The 17,609-nt window shown below is 46.5% G+C and overlaps 3 protein-coding genes across 3 annotated transcripts; 1 reads left to right on the top strand and 2 right to left on the bottom strand.

Annotated features, from left to right (window-relative positions):
* Nucleotides 1-1,227: 1,227 nt before the first annotated feature.
* On the bottom strand, nt 1,228-6,978 carry EAH_00021690 (Phosphatidylinositol-4-phosphate 5-kinase family protein, related , related; the record flags this gene model as incomplete). The annotated part of the gene is made up of 10 exons (XM_013393401.1): nt 1,228-1,286; nt 1,593-1,657; nt 1,943-1,989; nt 2,245-2,312; nt 3,194-3,522; nt 3,968-4,426; nt 5,085-5,179; nt 6,006-6,141; nt 6,730-6,796; nt 6,948-6,978. 10 exons carry the CDS (start codon nt 6,976-6,978, stop codon nt 1,228-1,230), a joined length of 1,356 nt encoding a protein of 451 aa, XP_013248855.1.
* A 1,218-nt stretch (nt 6,979-8,196) lies between these two features.
* On the bottom strand, nt 8,197-13,254 carry EAH_00021680 (DnaK family protein, putative; the record flags this gene model as incomplete). Its single annotated transcript, XM_013393400.1, has 5 exons — nt 8,197-10,318; nt 10,969-11,320; nt 11,648-11,782; nt 11,942-12,248; nt 13,237-13,254. 5 exons carry the CDS (start codon nt 13,252-13,254, stop codon nt 8,197-8,199), a joined length of 2,934 nt encoding a protein of 977 aa, XP_013248854.1.
* A 43-nt stretch (nt 13,255-13,297) lies between these two features.
* Nucleotides 13,298-16,142, top strand: EAH_00021670 (WD-40 repeat protein, putative; the record flags this gene model as incomplete). Its single annotated transcript, XM_013393399.1, has 9 exons — nt 13,298-13,321; nt 13,756-14,007; nt 14,232-14,454; nt 14,561-14,657; nt 14,879-14,994; nt 15,200-15,564; nt 15,687-15,755; nt 15,873-15,948; nt 16,069-16,142. 9 exons carry the CDS (start codon nt 13,298-13,300, stop codon nt 16,140-16,142), a joined length of 1,296 nt encoding a protein of 431 aa, XP_013248853.1.
* Between the last annotated feature and the right edge of the window lie 1,467 nt (nt 16,143-17,609).

Genomic DNA, 17,609 nt, shown 5'->3' with positions numbered 1-17,609 from the left:
ATGAATACGGGTTAATGAATAAGGGTTTGAAAAGGAGTGAGGGTTTATGAATTAGAGTTTATCAATTAGGGTTAATGACAAAGGGTTTGGAAGTGCGTGAGGGTTAATGAATTAGGGTTTACGAATTAGGGTTTATGAATTAGGGTTTATGACTAAGGGTTAATGAATAAGGGTTAATGAATAAGGGTTTACGAATGAGGGTTTATGACTAAGGGTTTTTAAGTGCGTGAGGGTTTATAAAATAAGGGTTAATGAATTAGGGTTTATGACTAAGGGTTTGTAAGTGCGTGAGGGTTTACAGGTTGAATAGGCCAGTGAGAATCGAAGGCAGCAGAATGTGAGACAAGACGAAAGGTTTCTTTATGTTTGAAGTCGCAGTTCTTTAAAGCTCTCTCGGGTGCAACAGCAGAGCGTCCTGCTGCTAATCGCATCCCCAGCATAACATTTAATGCTGTGTTCCACCTATGATGACCGAAGTAAAGAGAAACGCCTTTAGAACTAACTAATAAACCGCTGAATATCAAACACACACACACACATATATATATATACATATATATATATATATATATCACACATACTCCACCGATACTTTCTTAGTTTTCACGCCTTCTATTTTTTATTTTATTTTATTTTGTTTTATTATGTTTTGTTATGTTTTGTTATATTTTATTATATTTTATTATGTTTTATTATGTTTTATTATTTTATGTTATATTATATTTATATTATATTTATATTATGTTCTGTTATATACAGTTATATTTAATTAAATTATATGTAATTTAATTTAATTCTATTGAAGTAAATTAAATTGTTATATAGTTAAGGTGTACGATATTACGTAGTTAAAATAATATAAAAAATAAAAATAACAAAAATAAAATAAAATAAAATAAAATACAAGAGAAAATATATTTAATACAATCAAATAAACAAATATACAAACAATGACAGGGCCTGCATGCATGCATGCATGCATGCATGCAAATGTGTTGCATGCATGCATGCATGCATGCATGCATGCATGCAACATACACGTACACCTCAACGAATAATAGAAGTAATAGAAATGCATAGAGGCAAAGACTATGCAAATTAAAGAGAGACAAAAAAGACAAAGAGATGTGCGGAGACAGAATTTCAAACAAACGGAAGAAGAGACGCTTCACTGCTCCAAGTTCATGCTTTAGGGTTTAGGGTTTAGGGTTTAGGGTTTAGGGTTTGTTACTTGTCATCCTCAGCACCTGCTCTGCCCATCGCAGAACCCCCAGCAGCCGTCACGCCTGCAAACAAATGCATGCAGCAGCAGCAGCAGCAGCAGTCGCTAATTAGATTGTTTGTCCTGCTCATCCTTCTGCTGCTGCTGCGGTTGCTGCAGTTGCTGCTGTTGCTGCTGCTGCTGTTGCTGCTGCTGTGACCCAAGCGGCGGCTGAGCTATGCATATCGGCAGCAGGACGATTTGCATGCGCACAGCAGCAGACAGCAACAGCAACTGCATGCGGAAGCGGCAGCAGCTGATGCAGCAGCAGCAGCAGTTGCTGCTGCTGCTTCTGCTTCGGCTGCTGCTGCAGCAGGATTGTATTGCAGACCTCTGCGTCTCCTTAGCATGGGTTTGTTGATGTACATCTTCAGCCTGTAGGTGTTGTCCCTTTTGCTGAGGAAGCAAACAGCAGCAGTAGCAGCAGCAGCAGCAGCAAGTAGTAGAGACAGCAGCAGCAGCAGCAGCAGCAGCAGCGGTAGTAGCAGTAGAGACAGCAATAGCAGCATCAGCGGTAGAGTCAGCAGGCGCAGTAGCAGTAGAGATAGCAGCAACAGCAGCAGCAGCAGCGACAGCAGCGGCAGTAGCAACAGCAGCAGCAGCAAAGGCATCCGGCAGGAAGGCTGACCCCCAAGGCAGAGGAGCAACAAACCCTAAACCCTAAACCCTAAAACGACTTACAGAGTTGCAATGTGTCGCCGCCACAAAGGTAGGCTGCTCGAGTCTGTCTGCTCTCAGCAGCAGCAGCAGCAGTAGCAGCAGCAGCAGCAGCAGCAGCAGCAACAGTAACGGCAGAAGCAGCAGCAGCAGCAGAACCAAGAATCGATTCAGGAACAGCAGGAAATAAGACTTTTGGGTGTACATTTAGGGTTACGGGTTTGGGGTTGAGGGTTTAGGGTTTAGGGTTTAAAGGGGATTAGGGTTTAGGGCTCAGGGTTTAGGGTTTAGGGTTTAGGGTTTAGGGTTTAGGGTTTAGAGCTTACTTTGCCTCCAGGGAAATTCGCCGCATCTCCCGGCAGCGGAGCAGAGCCTCTGTCCGTGCCTTCGAGGGCTGAAGCGCATAAACCCTAAACCCTAAACCCTAAACCCTAAACCCTAAGCCCTAAACCCTAAACCCTAAACCCTAAACCCTGAGCCCTAAACCCTAAACCCTGAGCCCTAAGCCCTTGAAATTTAGGCGGCATTTGCTGAGCCTTAGTCCCTATCCCCCCACCCTAAAGTAAGCAATCAAGCTAAAACCCTCAACCCTACTCTTAAACCCTAAACCCTAAACCCTAGTGGTGCTTCGGAATAGCCCTGTGTTGCCTCCTCAACCTTGAGGCAATGAAATGCTAGGGAAGCCTGTGCTGCTGCTGCTGCTGCTGCTGCTAGTGTTCCTGCTGCTCCTGCTGCCGTACCTGCTCCAAAGGACGCTGCTGCAGCTGCAGCAGCAGCAGCAGCTGCTGCTGCTGCTGCTGCTGTTTGGGATGCGGCACGATTAGCTAGCGCAATACAGTCTCCTGGTGTTGCCGCTGCAGCAGCAACAACAGCAGCAGCAACAGCAGCAGCAACAATAACAGCAAACAACCTTGATGTGCATGCAGTAAAAGGAGCACCCGGCAGCAGCAGCACAAGCAGCAGCAACACCATATACAGATGCAGCAGCAGCAACAACTGCAGCAACAGCAACAACAACAGCTGTAGTAGCTACAGCAGCAGCATCCTCAGCAGCAGCAGAAGCAACAGCAAAAGGATAAACTGTAACAACAGCAACAACAACAACAGCAGCAGCGCCAGCAACAACAGCAGCAACAGCATCAGCATCAACAGCAGCAGCAGCATCAACAACAGCAGCAGCATCAACAGCAGCAGCATCAACAGCAGCAGCAGCATCAACAGCAGCAGCAGCATCAACAGCAGCAGCAGCAGCAGCAGCAGCAAGTTGTGGTGTACCTTCAGGGTCTTCTAAATCATGTTTAAGTCTGCTGAATTTCCTTTCTATCTCTTCTAAGCGCTCTGCACATTGCTGCAGCTGCTGCAGCTGCTGCAGGTGCTGCTGCTGTTCGTCTTGCAGCAGCTGCTGGTGCTGCTGCTGCTGTACTTGTCTCCTCTCAGCATGCTCCGCCTGCTGCTGCTGCTGCTGCTGTTGCTGCTGTTGCTGCTGCTGCTGCTGCTGCTGCTGCTGCTGTTGCTGCTGCTGCTGCTGCGGCAGGGGTGTTTTGTAGTTGTCGTTCGGAGCTCCTCCTGCGCGTTCCGCAGCCTTGTAATACTTCATCATATTTCTTCATGCAAACCCTAAACCCTAAACCCTAAACCCTACTCGGGGTTAAGCACTATTAGGCGAAAGGAAATGAGGGTGTGTGCAGGGAACTGCGTTGTTTCGGTGTATCCTAGGGTTTAGGGTTAAGGGTTTAGGGTTTAGGGTTTAGGGTTTGACCTGCGAGTTGCTGCAGCGGCGTTCTATTTTGGCTGCTGTCTGCAGCAGCAGCAGCAGCATCAATACCGAGTAGAGCAAGAAACTGCGTTGAGTGTTTAGCTGCGAGTCTGAAGTCTCTAAGAAATAATCTTTTGCTGCAGTCGGGCAGCTGAGTTGCAAGCGAAGAAAAGACGCTGCCTATACACCCCAAGGAGACAGGCGAATTTTCTTCGCCAACTAATATCCTTCTGCTTGCTTCTGCTGCTCGCACCCAAGCAGCAAAATCATCAAACCCTACGCTGTCTGCATACACCGCAGGGTTCAGTCGCCGCTGCCGCTGCTGCTGCTGCTGCTGCTGCTGCTGCTGCTTCTGTCGAGGCTGCCGAACAGGAGAAAGAGAAACAGGAGAAGTCTGCTTCTGCTGCTGCTGCTGTTCCTGCTGCTGCTGCTGCTGCTGCTGCTCCTGCTGCTGCTGGTTACTAGAATGCAAAGAAAGGGTTTGCTGCTGCATGTCACCATTCTCAGCAGCTGGCTTCTGCTGCTGCACTTCCTCTTGCTGCTGCTGCTGCAACTGTTGCTGCACCTGCTCCTGCTGCTGCTGCTGCTGCTGCTGCTGCTGCTGATCATCATCATCAACATCAGCAGCAGCAGCAGAAGGGCTTGAGGGTTCTAATGGTGTTTGCTGACTGGGTGAAGAAGACTCTGCAAGCGAACTGCTGTCTTCTTCTTCTAGTTCGTAATCTGATAGACTTGCTCCTGTCCCCGTATATCTGAATAAACAACAAATCCGCGGTTTAGGGTTTAGGGTTTAGGGTTTAGGGTTTAGGGTTTTAGAGTTTAGTGTTGTGGGTATTAGCTTTAAGGGCTTGGGTTCAGCGGTTTAGGGTTTAGCGGTTTAGGGTTTAGCGGTTTAGGGTTTAGGGTTTAGGGTTTCGGAGTTCGCAGAAGATACAGACAAAGACAAAGAAGGAGACAGAAAAAGAGACAAAGAGACAGAGACAGAGAAGACAGAGACAGAGACAGCAAAGGAGACAGCGAAGAGACAGATAAAGAAGAGACAGAAAGAGACAATGAAGAGACAGCAAAAGAAACAGAAAGAGACAGCGAAGAGACAGATAAGGAAGAGACAGGTGAAGAAGAGACAGCAAAAGAGACAGAAAGAGACAGATAAAGAAGAGACAGATAAAGAAGAGACAGATAAAGAAGAGACAGATAAAGAAGAGACAGCAAAAGAGACAGCAAAATGGACAGCAAAAGGGACAGCAATAGGGACAGCAAAAGAGACAGCAAAAGAGACAGCAAAAGCGACAATGAAGAGACAGCAAAAGAGACAGCAAAAGAGACAATGAAGAGACAGCAAAAGAGACAGTGAAGAGACAGCAAAAGAGGCAATGAAGAGACAGCAAAAGAGACAATGAAGAGACAGACTCGGGGTTGAGTATGCGAAAGGCTAAATCGAGTTTATCTTCTTCCTTGCCGCACATCATTGTACCCAGCGCAACCGCAAACTCAGTAAAGTTCAGCTGCACACACACAAACCCTAAACCCTAAACCCTAAACCCTAAACCCTAAACCCTAAACCCTTATAGGCCCTTATATGCCCTTATAATCCCTTATATACCCTTATAAACCCTTATAAACCCTAAACCCTTATAAACCCTAAACCCTAGGGTTTGAACATTATGAACATGTTGCGCCTCCCGAATTTAAGGGCTATAGAGTGCAGTAGAATCCCTTACGAGGGTTTCGGGTTTACTATTAGGGTTTAATAGGGTTTAGTAGGGTTTATTAGGGTTTATTAGGGTTTATTAGGGTTTATTAGGGTTCATTAGGGTTCATTAGGGTTTATTAGGGTTTCAAGTAATTTCTCAGGCTTTATTGAGGTTATTGAGGGTTTACTAAGGGTTTCGTAGGTTAGTTAAGGGTTTATTAGGATTTATAGGGGTTTACTAAGGGTTTGCTACGGGTTTATTAGGGTTTACTAAGGGTTTATTAGGGCTCCTTAGGGTTTATCAGGTTTCTTTGAGAGTTTATTAGGGTTTATTAGGGTTTATTAGGGTTTATTAGGGTTTCCTAAGGGTTTGTAAAGTGTGTTAAGAGGTTTACTAGGGTTTATTAGGGTTTATGAGGGTTTATTAGGGTTAGCCAGGGTTTCCTAAGGGTTTATTAGGGTTTACTAAGGGTTTATTAGGGTTTATTAGGGTTTATTAGGGTTTATTAGGGTTTACTAGGGTTTATTAGGGTTAGCTAGGGTTTCCTAAGGGTTAGTAGAGTGTAATAAGGGTTTATTAGGGTTTATGAGGGTTTATGAGGGTTTATTAGTTGGTTGGGGTGTATAGGCAGGTGTACTTGTTTGTTGTGGTCTCTGTCAAATGCTTTAAAAAGTCTATCTGCTATTTGCGTCTCCTGAAGCATCGACAAAACCCCTAAAATTTCACAGAACTCTGAAAAACGCATTATGCCGCTCGGAGCCACGTGACGAAACCTGAACGCAAACCCTAAACCCTAAACCCTAAACCCTTATAAACCCTTATAAACCCTTAAAAACCCTTATAAAAAACCCTTATAAAGAACCCTTATAAAAAACCCTTATAAAAAACCCTTATAAACCCTTATTAACCCTTACAAACCCTTATAAACCCTTGTAAACCCTTGTAAACCCTTATAAACCCTTACAAACCCTTATAAACCCTTGTAAACCCTTATAAACCCTTATAAACCCTTGTAAACCCTTATAAACCCTAGTAAACAGTAATAAATAATAATAAATAATAATTCATAGTAATAAAGAATAATCAACAATAATAAACAATAATAGACAGTAATAAATTAATACTAAACCCTAATAAACCCTAATCAAAAACCCTAGTAAACCCTTATATACCCTAATAAACAATATTAAACAATAATAAACAATACTAAACCCGAATAAACCCTCATCATAAACCCTCATCATAAACCCTCATCATAAACCCTTATAATAAAACCTCATCATAAACCCTTATAATAAACCCTTATCACAAACCCTTATAATAAACCCTTATAATAAACCCTTATCATAAACCCTGAACACCACAGAGATGATATAAACGCAGAAAGCCTAAACGTGAAGTCGTCGATACTTTTCGTGCAGCGAGCAGCTGTAAAGCGTAAACCCTAAACCCTAAACCCTAAACCCTTGCCTGGCATAGAGGAGTTCGATGTCTCTAGGACTGAGGAGAGTTCTGCTTTGTATTTCGATGAGGGTTTCGTTGTTTAGTTTATGAGGCAGCTTCTTTAGCCTAAGCGCACCCCTGCGCTTCGGAGTGAAGAAGTTATTCATCTTGCGGTGTACGTACACCTCAGGTTGCGTTGTAGAGGGCCCCGCAGCAGGGAAGCAAGAGCAAGGGTTTAGGGTTTAGGGTTTAGGGTTTAGCGGAAGCTTAACGAGGGTTTAGGGTTTAGGGTTAAGTCGAGCGGCGGGCGAGACTGCTGCTGCTGCTGCTGCTGTTGTAGGCGCTGGAGTTGTAAGGTTTTAAAGTATTGTTTGCATTTAATTCTTATTTTAATGCCTCAATAAAACAGATATAATGCAAAAAGAAGAAAAGAAAAAGAAAAAATACAATAAACCCTCGATGCCTCGCACCAGCCCTCAGTGGTAGCTGCCTGTACACCTGAATGAGTTGTTTTGATTTGCGCCTAGTTCGCGGGTTTTCTTGTGTTTGTTTGCATAATTAATAGAATTTTCATTGAAATATAAACAAGAAACAGCTCCTTTAATAACCTAAACCGTCTACTACCGCAGCAGCAGCAGCAGCAGTAGCAGCAGCAGCAATAACGGCAGCAGCAGCAGCAGCAGCAAAGGGCCCAAGGGCCGGTGGTTCTGTTGATGCTGCAGCTATTGAAATACTCCTCTAAAGAATAAATAATCATTTTAATTAAATAAAAAACATTAATTTATTGCGTTTTGCAGCAGAAACAAAGACAAGAAGAAACTCAGCTCCGTACACTCAGCTCAGCTGCATAATCGAGCTGCCTATACACCGCAACCGCTGTCCCTGCTCACGTTCTTCCTCCCCTCAGCTTAAAAGTTAAGTACAGCTATTCTTATTTGCATGCAGCAGCACGACATTCCCCCAACTGCCTATACACCCCAAGCCGCCCCACAACTCGCAGCAGCAGCAGCAGCAACAACAACAGCACACAGCTGTCTGCTGCTGCTGCTCCTGCTGCTGTTGCTGCTGCAGGGGGGATAAAACGAGGGAAGATAACAACAAAAAAGGCACACAGAAGAAAATGCATGAGCCGCTTCTCCGCAGCCCCCTACAACCCCGAGCCTAAACCCTAAACCCTAAACCCTAAACCCTAAACTCCAAACCCTAATTATATTGGCTCGTCACTTCCAGCGACTCCTTCCGGTGCCCCGACCGCAAATATCAGACCCTCACCCTTGCTGCTGCTGCTGTTGCTGCCGTTGCTGTTGCTGCTGCTGTTGCTGCTGTTGTTGCTGCTGCTGCTGTTGCTGCTGCTGTTACTTGCAGTAGTTTCTGCTGCTGCACTCTCATAGCTCGTCTCTCTTTTCATTTTCGTTTGCTGCTGCTGCATCGCCCTGCTTCTCCTCGTCTGTTTGTGTGTCTCCTTGCTGGCCAGTCTCTGCTTCTTGCTGCTGCTCCTGCTTCTCTTCCTCCTGCTGCTGCTGCTGCTGCTGCTGCTGCTGCTGCTCTCCCTCCTGCTCCTGCTGCTGCTGCTGCTCATCACCCTCTTTCTTTTCTTCTTTCTTAGGGTTTGATGTAGTCGTAGTTGTAGTGGGTTTAGGTATTGCTTCTAAGGATTTTAATTTACTTTGAAGCTCTTTAAGCCGCTGCAGCACTTCTGCTTCAGTGTATAGAGGTGCTAGCAGCAGCGATCGCTGCTGCTGCTGCTGCTTAATATCCTCCCACCACTGCAGCAGCTGATTTCGAGCTGTACGTACACTTGAAATCTTATCCTTAGGCAGCCACGGGCGTAGCGAAGCAAACTGATCAAGCCTTGCTGCAGCATCTAGCAGCAGCTGGTCTGTCTTTTGCTGCAGGCTCTCTCTAACATTTAACTCTCTTGCTCTGAAGTAAGCAGGCTCAAGTGTATCTTTAAGTGTGTCAAGCTTTTGCTCAACTGCAGCACGACCTGCTGCTGCAGCATCGCCGTACACCCAATCTTCATCCTGCTGCAGCTGCTGCAGCAGCTGCTCTCGGAACGTCTCATCCGTTACTTCATCAAGAGAGCCGTCTCTTATACTACCCCTTGCTTTATAAATAAAAGCTTCTAAATTATTTAATGCTTCATGCAGCAGCTGCGCTTCTCTGTCCTTCTCTTCCTGCTGCAGCAGCAGCTCTTTCAACTGTCTCCTTTCTGCAGCAGATAGAGGGACTGGCAGAGACTCCTTGCTGCTTACAGATAAAGATTTGCGAGCTGTCAACACCACTCGCTTCCTCTTCTTGCTGCTGTCTCCGTTGCTGCTGCTGCTGCTGTCGCTGCTGCTGCTGTCGCTGCTGCTGCTGTCGCTGCTGCTGCTGCTGCTGCTGCTGTCGCTGCTGCCTGCGGTTCCTGCAGCGCAAGCAGGGTCTTTGGGGTCCTTGCACTTCTCTTCCTTGTCTGCTGCTTCTCCTTCTGCTGCTGCTTCTCCTGCTGCTTCTCCTGCTGCAGCAGCAGCAGGTGTTTGCTTCTCGCTGTCTTCAGTGTATGCTACGCGTTCACGTACAAGCGCTGCTGTCTTTAATTCAATAACTCCAGCAGCATCAACTGAGAAGATAAGCTCTGCTTTTGTTGCATCTTCGTCTCCTTCCTGCTGCTGCAGTTGCTGCTGCTGCTGCTGCTGCTGCAGCTGCTGCTGCAGCTGCTCCTGAGCTGCCTGTACACCTGAAATAGAATGCGTCGAAAGAACATTACTGTCTTCTAGAAGCTGCACAGTAAAATCTTTCTCAGCTTTAATTAAAACCTTCTTGCTGCCTCCGAGCCTTGCATAAGGTTTAATAAGCACCTTTTCATAGTGCTGCTCTTCCTGCTGCTGCTGCTGCTGCTGCTGCTGTTGCTTGTCTGGGTCTTGTATGTCTAGGAAGCGTAGGGTGTAGGTCTGTGGCGCCCCGTCCTTCAGCAGCAGCTTCCTCACTCTAAATGTTGCTGTTGAATTAGCAGCAACAAAAGCAGCACCTGTCGTCATTGCTTCGTCGCCGTTCAGCAGCGTTTGAATAGACTCTTTGTCTCCTTTTAAGTTCTGGATCTCTAGCAGCACTCGCGGCACTCTCCAGCCTCCTCCGACAAGCTCAATAGCTTCAATACCCTTCATTGCTGCTGCTGCTGCTGCTGCTGATGCTGCTGATTCTGCTGCTGGGTCTGAGTCTGAGTCTGACTTTGCTGCTGGTTCTGGTTCTGCTGCTGCTGCTGTTGCTGCTGCTGCTGCTGTTGCTGCTGCTGTTGCTGTTTGGCGTAGCTGCTCAAGGAGACTGCTCTTCTCTAGCATAGCTTCAAGGTCTTCTCGCTGCAGCTGTCTCTTCAAGTCTTTTTGTTTAAAGAAACCCTCTATAGAGACAGCAGCAACACGATTAGTGCTTAACACCTTCTTTGCTGCTGCAGCACGGATCTCCAGCTTCTTCAAAGCCCGAGGAGAAGCAGACAACTCAAAACCCTTATTCTCCGCTTCAAATCCCCTGTACATACACCCCAATCATCATAACCCTAAACCCTAAACCCTAAACCCTAAACCCTAAACCCTAAACCCTAAACCCTAAACCCTGAATAAACATATCGGAAGCAAATTCTATATTATACGCATTAACATACACTTGAATCATAATAAGCCCCTAAATAATAAACCCTAATAAATAATAATAAACCCTAATAAATAATAATAAACCCTAAACCCTAAAACCCTAAACCCTGAATAAATATATCGGAAGTAATAATAAACCCTAATAAACAACAACAAACCCTAACACGCAATAACAAAACCCTAATAAGTAATAATAAACCCTAAATAAATAATAATAAACCCTAATGTACATCAGTAAACCCTAAACCCTAATAAACAATAATTAACCTTAACAAACACATTAGCAAACCCTAACAAATAATAATAAACCCTAACAAGCCCTAATACTTCCTAGTAAACCCTAGAACCCTAGGGTATACTCTAGTAAACCCTAAACCCTCGCTATCGTAGTAAGCCAGCGTACTAAACCCTCGAGAGCAAACCAAAACCCTAGAGCAGAACAACAAACCCTAAACCCTAACGAACAATAAACCCTCATAAACCCCAGTAAACCCTAAAACCCTAGGGTTTAGGGTTTACAAGACCCACTGGCGAAGGGCTTCTGCTACCAGCACATCAACAGCGCGTCCTCCTCCTGCTGCGCTGCTGCTGCAGCTAATAACAGACACCTGAGGCACTCCCTGCTGCTTCCCGTTGCTGCTGCTGCTGCTGCTGCTGCTGCTGCTTCCTGTTTTAAAAGAGAGAACAGCTGCGTCTACTGTGCTGCTGCCAACATTGAGTATCATCTTAACAACTTCTGCATCTGCTGCAGCAGCATTATCTGCTGCTGCTGCAGTTGATGTTGCAGTTGCTGTTTTAGCTGCTGCTGCTGCTGCTGCTGCTGCATCATATTTATCTAAGGCGTGCTGCACTCCTGCTGCTGCACCGCTAGAGACAAACCCTAGCAGCTTAAACCCAGCAATCTCAACACTGTCTCTAAGTGCTGCTCGCTGTCTCTGATTGTATATACAAGGTATAGTAATAACAACACCAAGAGCAGCAGAAGAAGGAAGCCCTGCTGCTTTTGCTGCTGCTTGTCGTATATGAGACAGCACAGAAGCAACAAGCAGCTCAGGCGGCAGCAGCAAATCGTCGCGAGCAGCAAATATAATACCTCCTCTCGGTGACACAAACGCTTGATAAGGGTAATAAACAGCAGAAATACCGCCTGGCCATACACCTAGTTCGGGGTGTATAGGGATCAAACCTTCTTTGCTAGTGCAGATACCGTTGTTGCAGTGCCCTGTTGCTGCTGCTGCTGCTGCTGCAGCAGCAACTGCAGCAGAAGGTGTTGTTGCTGCTTCATTCTCTTTATCTTTATCTCCTTCATCTCCTATATACCCTATTTCTTCTGCTGCTTTACCTAGAAAAAGAGAAGCAGCAACAAACACTCTACTAGGGTTCTTATGTGCTTGAGACAGTGCATCTTCAGCTACACCTCTTGTCTCGTCCCCGACAAAAGAGATAGCATTTGGGATCTTCCTGCTGCTGCTGCTGCTGAGAAGCAGCTCCATACGTTTACCCGGAGCAACAACAGCAGCTTTAATAAATTCGGATCCTAAATCTATGCCTAACACTTGTGCAGCAACTTCGTGCTGCTCCTGCTGCAGCACCTGCTGCTGCAGCAGCAGCAGCAGCAGCAGCACCCATACATATCCACCTCGTAAACCACGCCCCACACATAAAAGGATTGGCTGCAACGCCATCCTCATATCATCAACAAACAAACAAATCTTCCTGCTGCTGCTGCTGCTGCTGCTGCTGCTGCTGCTGCTGCTGCTGGCGCTGCTGCTCCTGCTGGCGCTGCTGCTGCCTGCAGCAGCTGCTTCCTAAGCAGCACAAAAATAAATATTATGAAAAGGCTTGTCTGAGAGGGAGAAAGAGACACCCCCAAGGTGTCTGTACAGCTGGGGAACGACGCACGACACACCGGGGCGGCGCAGCGGCTTAGGGTTTAGGGTTTAGGGTTTAGGGTTTAGGGTTTAGAGGCAGAGACACCCCAAAGTAGCCACTTTAAAAGACAAAACAATTTCTTTTCCCCTCAAAGACGCACAAACTAACCGAAAGACAGCAGCAGCAGCAGCAGCAGCAGCAGCAGCGCAGCACAGCTCCGCCGCCTTCGCTCTCCACCGCATGCAGCAGCAGCGGCAACAGCAGCAGCAGCAGCAGCAGCAGCAGAACGACTAGCACTAGTAACAGCAGTAGCAGCAAAAGCTAACCCTTAGCAAAGTTTGATCTTCTGCAGCAAATCAATAATCTGTTTAGTAGACGAAGGCTCCTCTAACCCTACCAAACCCTAAACCCTAAACCCTAAACCCTAAAACCTAAACACTGAACCCTAAACCCTAAACCAGCATTACCCGCATCTGCTAGCCTACGGAGGCCCTGGAGCTATGCCTTCTGTCTTCTAAGCGTTTTAAAACGCTAAACCCTAAGCCCAAAGCCCTAAACCCTAAACCCTAAACCCTAAACCCTAAACCCTCGTCTGCAATGGAGGGAACACACGGGCTTCACTTGCAGCCTCGCCGACTCCACTCGTAGCGAGTAGGCTGCTCCTAAGCGCTTGCAGCAGCAGCAGCAGCAACAACAGCAGCGGCTGCAGCAGCAACAGCAGCAGCAGCAGCAACACCAGCAGCAACAGCAGCGGCGGAAACAGCAGCATCACCATCACCATCAGCAGCATCAGCACCATCACCATCAGCAGCATCAGCAGCATCAGCAGCATCAGCAGCATCAGCAGCATCAGCAGCAGCAGCAGCAGCATAAGCAGCAGCAGCAGCAGCAGCAATGAAGCGTCTGTTTAGTTTTGCTGCTCACCGAGGCCCGGCTTGGCATTGTCAGTTTCGGGCCGACGGAGTTTTGGCGTCGTGCGGCGCGGATGGCCTCGTGCAAATATGGGGCCGTAAACCCTAAACCCTAAACCCTAAACCCTAAACCCTAAACCCTTTTATTGAGTTTCTAACTAGACAGGAAATAAACAGGAATTAAAAACTAAATAGATCTAGAGTTTATTTTTTATCTGTTTGTCTGTCTCTTTATTTTTGTTTTCGTCTCTTCTTCTTTTTTAGTTCTCTCTTGTTTTTTTGTTTCTGCATGCAGCCTCGGGCGATCCTTCTGGAGCTTGGCAGTGCTTGGTAGGGTTTAGGGTTTAGGGTTTAGGGTTTAGAGCACCGCGCTTGACTGTGTGCACACTCTCGAGTAGTACGGGTTTAAAGTTTAGGGTTTAGGGTTTAGGGTTTAGGGTTTGTGTGCAGGTTGCTTTGGGCTGCTGCATGATGCACACTAGCGCTGCTCTTCATTAGGGTTTAGGGTTTAGGGTTTAGGGTTTGTGCGCAGGGCACTGCGGGGGACGGCGTGCACAGTCGAGCCGTCCGTTCTGTCTCCTGGAGCCCTGATGGTTGTCTCCTTGCTGCTGCTTCATTTGATGCTACTGCTTCGGTGTGGGCAGTGCAGCAGCAGCAGCAGCAGCAGCAGCAGCAGCAGCAGCAGCAGGAAGAGGGGAGCGGAAGAGACGGAGCAGAAGTTGTCTCGAGAAAATCAAAACTCCAAATTCGCCTGCTGCAAACCCTTGTTGGACATGAACATGAGGTTAGGGTTTAGGGTTTAGGGCTTAGGGTTTAGGGTTTAGGGTTTAGGGTTTGGGGTTCTCTAGGTTCCCCATCGCTTCCTGCAGGGTTTAACGCGGACTGCCGTGTACAAGGGTGGAAGGCGTTTTGGTTGAGGGTTTAGGGTTTGGAGCTTATGGTTTAGGGTTTAGGGTTTATGGCTTAGGGTTTAGGGTTTAGGGTTTAGGGTTTAGGGTTTGGGTGCAGGTGAAGGGCGTCGCATGGAATTCATCGGGGTGTCTGCTCGCGACCTGCAGCCGAGACAAAAGTATTTGGATTTACAAAAGAATGGAGGCAGACTCAGACGAAGCAGGTGTACGTACACCTGAACAGCAGCAGCAGCAGCAGCAGCAGCAGCAGCAGCAGCAGCAGCAGGAAGACGAAGAAGAGGAGTTTGTCGTTGCGTCTGTCTTAACAGGCCATTCCCAAGGTAATAAAATATTCGACAAAGGTGCTCCTTCTCGCCCCCAGCTTTAGGGTTTAGGGTTTAGGGTTTAGGGTTTAGGGTTTAGGGTTTAGGATTTGTGTTGCTGCAGATGTGAAGGCGGTGCGCTGGCACCCGAAGAAGGATTGGCTGGCCTCCGCTTCTTATGACGACACTGTTGCTATTTGGGGTTTAGGGGACGATGATTGGTACGCCTAAACCCTAAACCCTAAACCCTAAACCCTAAAGAACAAGTTTAAACCCTAAACCCTAGGTATAGGTTCTCTGTGAACGTCGCCGCAACGGCGACTTTTGCTTTTCATGGGGGTCGAGTGCAAGGGGAAAAGGGAGTTTTCTTAGGGTTTAGGGTTTAGGGTTTGGGGTTTAGGGTTTAGGGTTTAGGGTTTAGGGTTTAGGGTTTGGGGTTCAGGGTTATGCTCAAGACGTTGCGAGGACACTCTTCGACTGTATGGGCGTTGGATTTCTATGGAGATGGCAGCCGCCTCGTCTCTGCTTCAGCAGACCGAACGCTGAGGCTGTGGACCTGTACAAACCCTAAACCCTAAACCCTAAACCCTAAACCCTAACCCCTAGGAAAGCAGCGGCTGCCTTCTCTGCTGCTGCAGTACCTAGCGCTGACTTCATGCTGCTTGTAGTTGTTCTGCATCGAAAGCTTCAGGGCAGGATGCTCTTTACGGTTTAGGGTTTAGGGTTTAGGGTTTAGGGTTTAGGGTTTGGGTGGTGTGTGTAGGCCTGCCCCCCGGCGTCAGCTCGTCTCGCCGTTTGCTGAGTTTGTCTCAGTGGTGTGTGGCTCCGTTCTTAAGGCCTTTGGCGACAGCAGCAGCAGCAGAAGCAGCAGCAGAAGCAGCAGCAACAGCACCAGCAGCAGCAGCAGCAGCAACGCCTGCAGAAGCACCAGCAAAAGCAGCACCAGCAGCAGCACCACCAGCAGCAGCTGCAGCAGCAGCAGCAGCAGCAACAGCAACAGATGAAGATGCTGAGGATACACCGCAGCAGCACGCTGAAGCCTGGAGGTGTATGGCTTCAGTGCAAGGTCAGCACCAAGGGATTATATACGGGGTGTCTGTACACCCCAGCAAAAACCTGTTGGCGACGGTACGCTCAGAGAAGGGTTTAGGGTTTAGGGTTTAGGGTTTGGTGAAGGAGGCGTGCTCGGTGAAAAAGGCTGTTTAGGGTTTAGGGTTTAGGGTTTAGGGTTTGTGAATATATGTGTCTAGGCATGCGGGGATGGACACATTCGTATTTACTTGCTGACAGACACAGGAGCAACTCTTCTGCACTGCGAGGTAAGGGTTTAGGGTTTAGGGTTTAGGGTTTAGGGTTTTAGGGCCGCGGCGTAGCAGCAGCAGCTCGCGTGCACAACGAGGGTTTAGGGTTTAGGGTTTAGGGTTTAGGGTTTTAAGCTGCAGCATCCTTTGCAGGAGAAGGCGCACAACTCGGACGTCAACTCCGTTGCATGGAGCCCCGACGATGGAGAAGGTATGCTGAGGGTGTGGGGTTTAGGGTTTAGGGTTTAGGGTTTAGGCGTTTCTCTTGTGGGGTTGAGGGGGATCTGAGGTGTATGTACACCTCAACTTTTGTTTGTTTTGGGGTTTGCAGTGCTGCAATTGGCTTCAGTAGGCGACGATGGATTCCTTACTGTCTGGTCTCTAGACACCCCAATTGAAGCCTAAACCCTAAACCCTAAACCCTAAACCCTAAAAAACCCTAGCGCTTCCGCTGGGGTGGTTTAGGTAGGGCCTTGCTGAGATCGTCCTGGAGAGGAGGTGCCTATACACCTCAGCTAATGATGATGCTCATATATATATATATATATATATATATAATATAATATGTTTTATTGTTTATACCTCGGCGTGTATGTACGCCCCACAGCTCGAGGTGCATAGACACCTCAGAGTATTTGGGGTGTATAGGCAGCTCGTCTCCTTAAAGAAGATGTTCTGTCTAATAATGTTTTTATTTTTTTGATGGCGTTTGACTGCAGGTTTAAAAGTATTTCTTTTGTTATAAGTTTGCCGCTCTCTTTGTCTTGGACCGAATTTATCTTTTTTTGCTTTGTTTCTCTCTCTGTAGATATATTATATATTACATATAATATGTATATATAATATTGTATATTATTATATATATATATATATTATTATTTATAGTTGCTTCATTCTGATGCTAATTATTACTTTGAGGTTTTTTACGAGAAGAATTATTAAACCCTCAATAATAATAATAGTAATACTCATACTCATACTAAATAATAATAATATTCATAGCATTAATAATAATAATTAATACTAATAATTAATAATAATAATAATAATGCAAGCAAAGGCATGCGGGGTTTACAGCTGCCTGTACACCTCCGCATGGTGAGGCTAGCAGCAGACTTTTGCTTCTCAGCGTAAACCCTAAACCCTAAACCCTAAACCCTTGACGTTTATAAGCTCTGTTTAAGGGCAAACCCTAAACCCTGAGGTGTACGTACACAGCAGCACGAGGAGTGCTTCACTAGACAGCAGAAGACTCTGCAACAGCTAACAAAACCCTAAACCCTAAACCCTAAAAGATGAAAGGATTAATAACTCGTACTCTGCGGTGTATATACACCCGAAGGAGACAGACAGAAAACATTTGCTCTCGCCTACTAAACATCTAACGCACAGGGTTTAGGGTTTAGGGCTTAGGGCTTAGGGTTTAGGGTTTAGGGTAGTGGAGGTGGTTTTCGTTACTGGATTTAGGGTTTAGGTCCTCTAAGACCAGAGATGTTTAGGGTTTACGTTAGATGGTCTAGGGTTTAGGGTTTAGGGTTTGGGGTTTATCAAACCCTTGCATAGATCTGCTGAGCGGCCCCTCGCTGAACCCTAAGGCTTAAAGAACTAAAATCCTAGGCCTGCAATTAATTCAAGTGGATAGGGCTTAGTGATTAGGGTTTAGGGTTTAGGGTTTATTGATTAGGGTTTAGGGTTTAGGGTTTACACAGGATGTGCCTACAACTCAAAGAGGCCTGCGCCTCAGCCCCAACAGCGTCACCAGGGCCTCAAACCCTAAACCCTAACAATAGTATAAAAGAAATATAATTTATATACAAATATATTTTATATATAACCCTTTGTTTTTTAGGGTTTAGGGTTTAGGGTTTAGGG

Source organism: Eimeria acervulina, genomic scaffold, assembly GCF_000499425.1.
Source record: "Eimeria acervulina Houghton genomic scaffold, Eah_scaff155, whole genome shotgun sequence".
Classification (NCBI taxonomy): Eukaryota; Apicomplexa; class Conoidasida; order Eucoccidiorida; family Eimeriidae; genus Eimeria; species Eimeria acervulina.
This window is presented reverse-complemented; position numbering and strand designations above follow the sequence as displayed.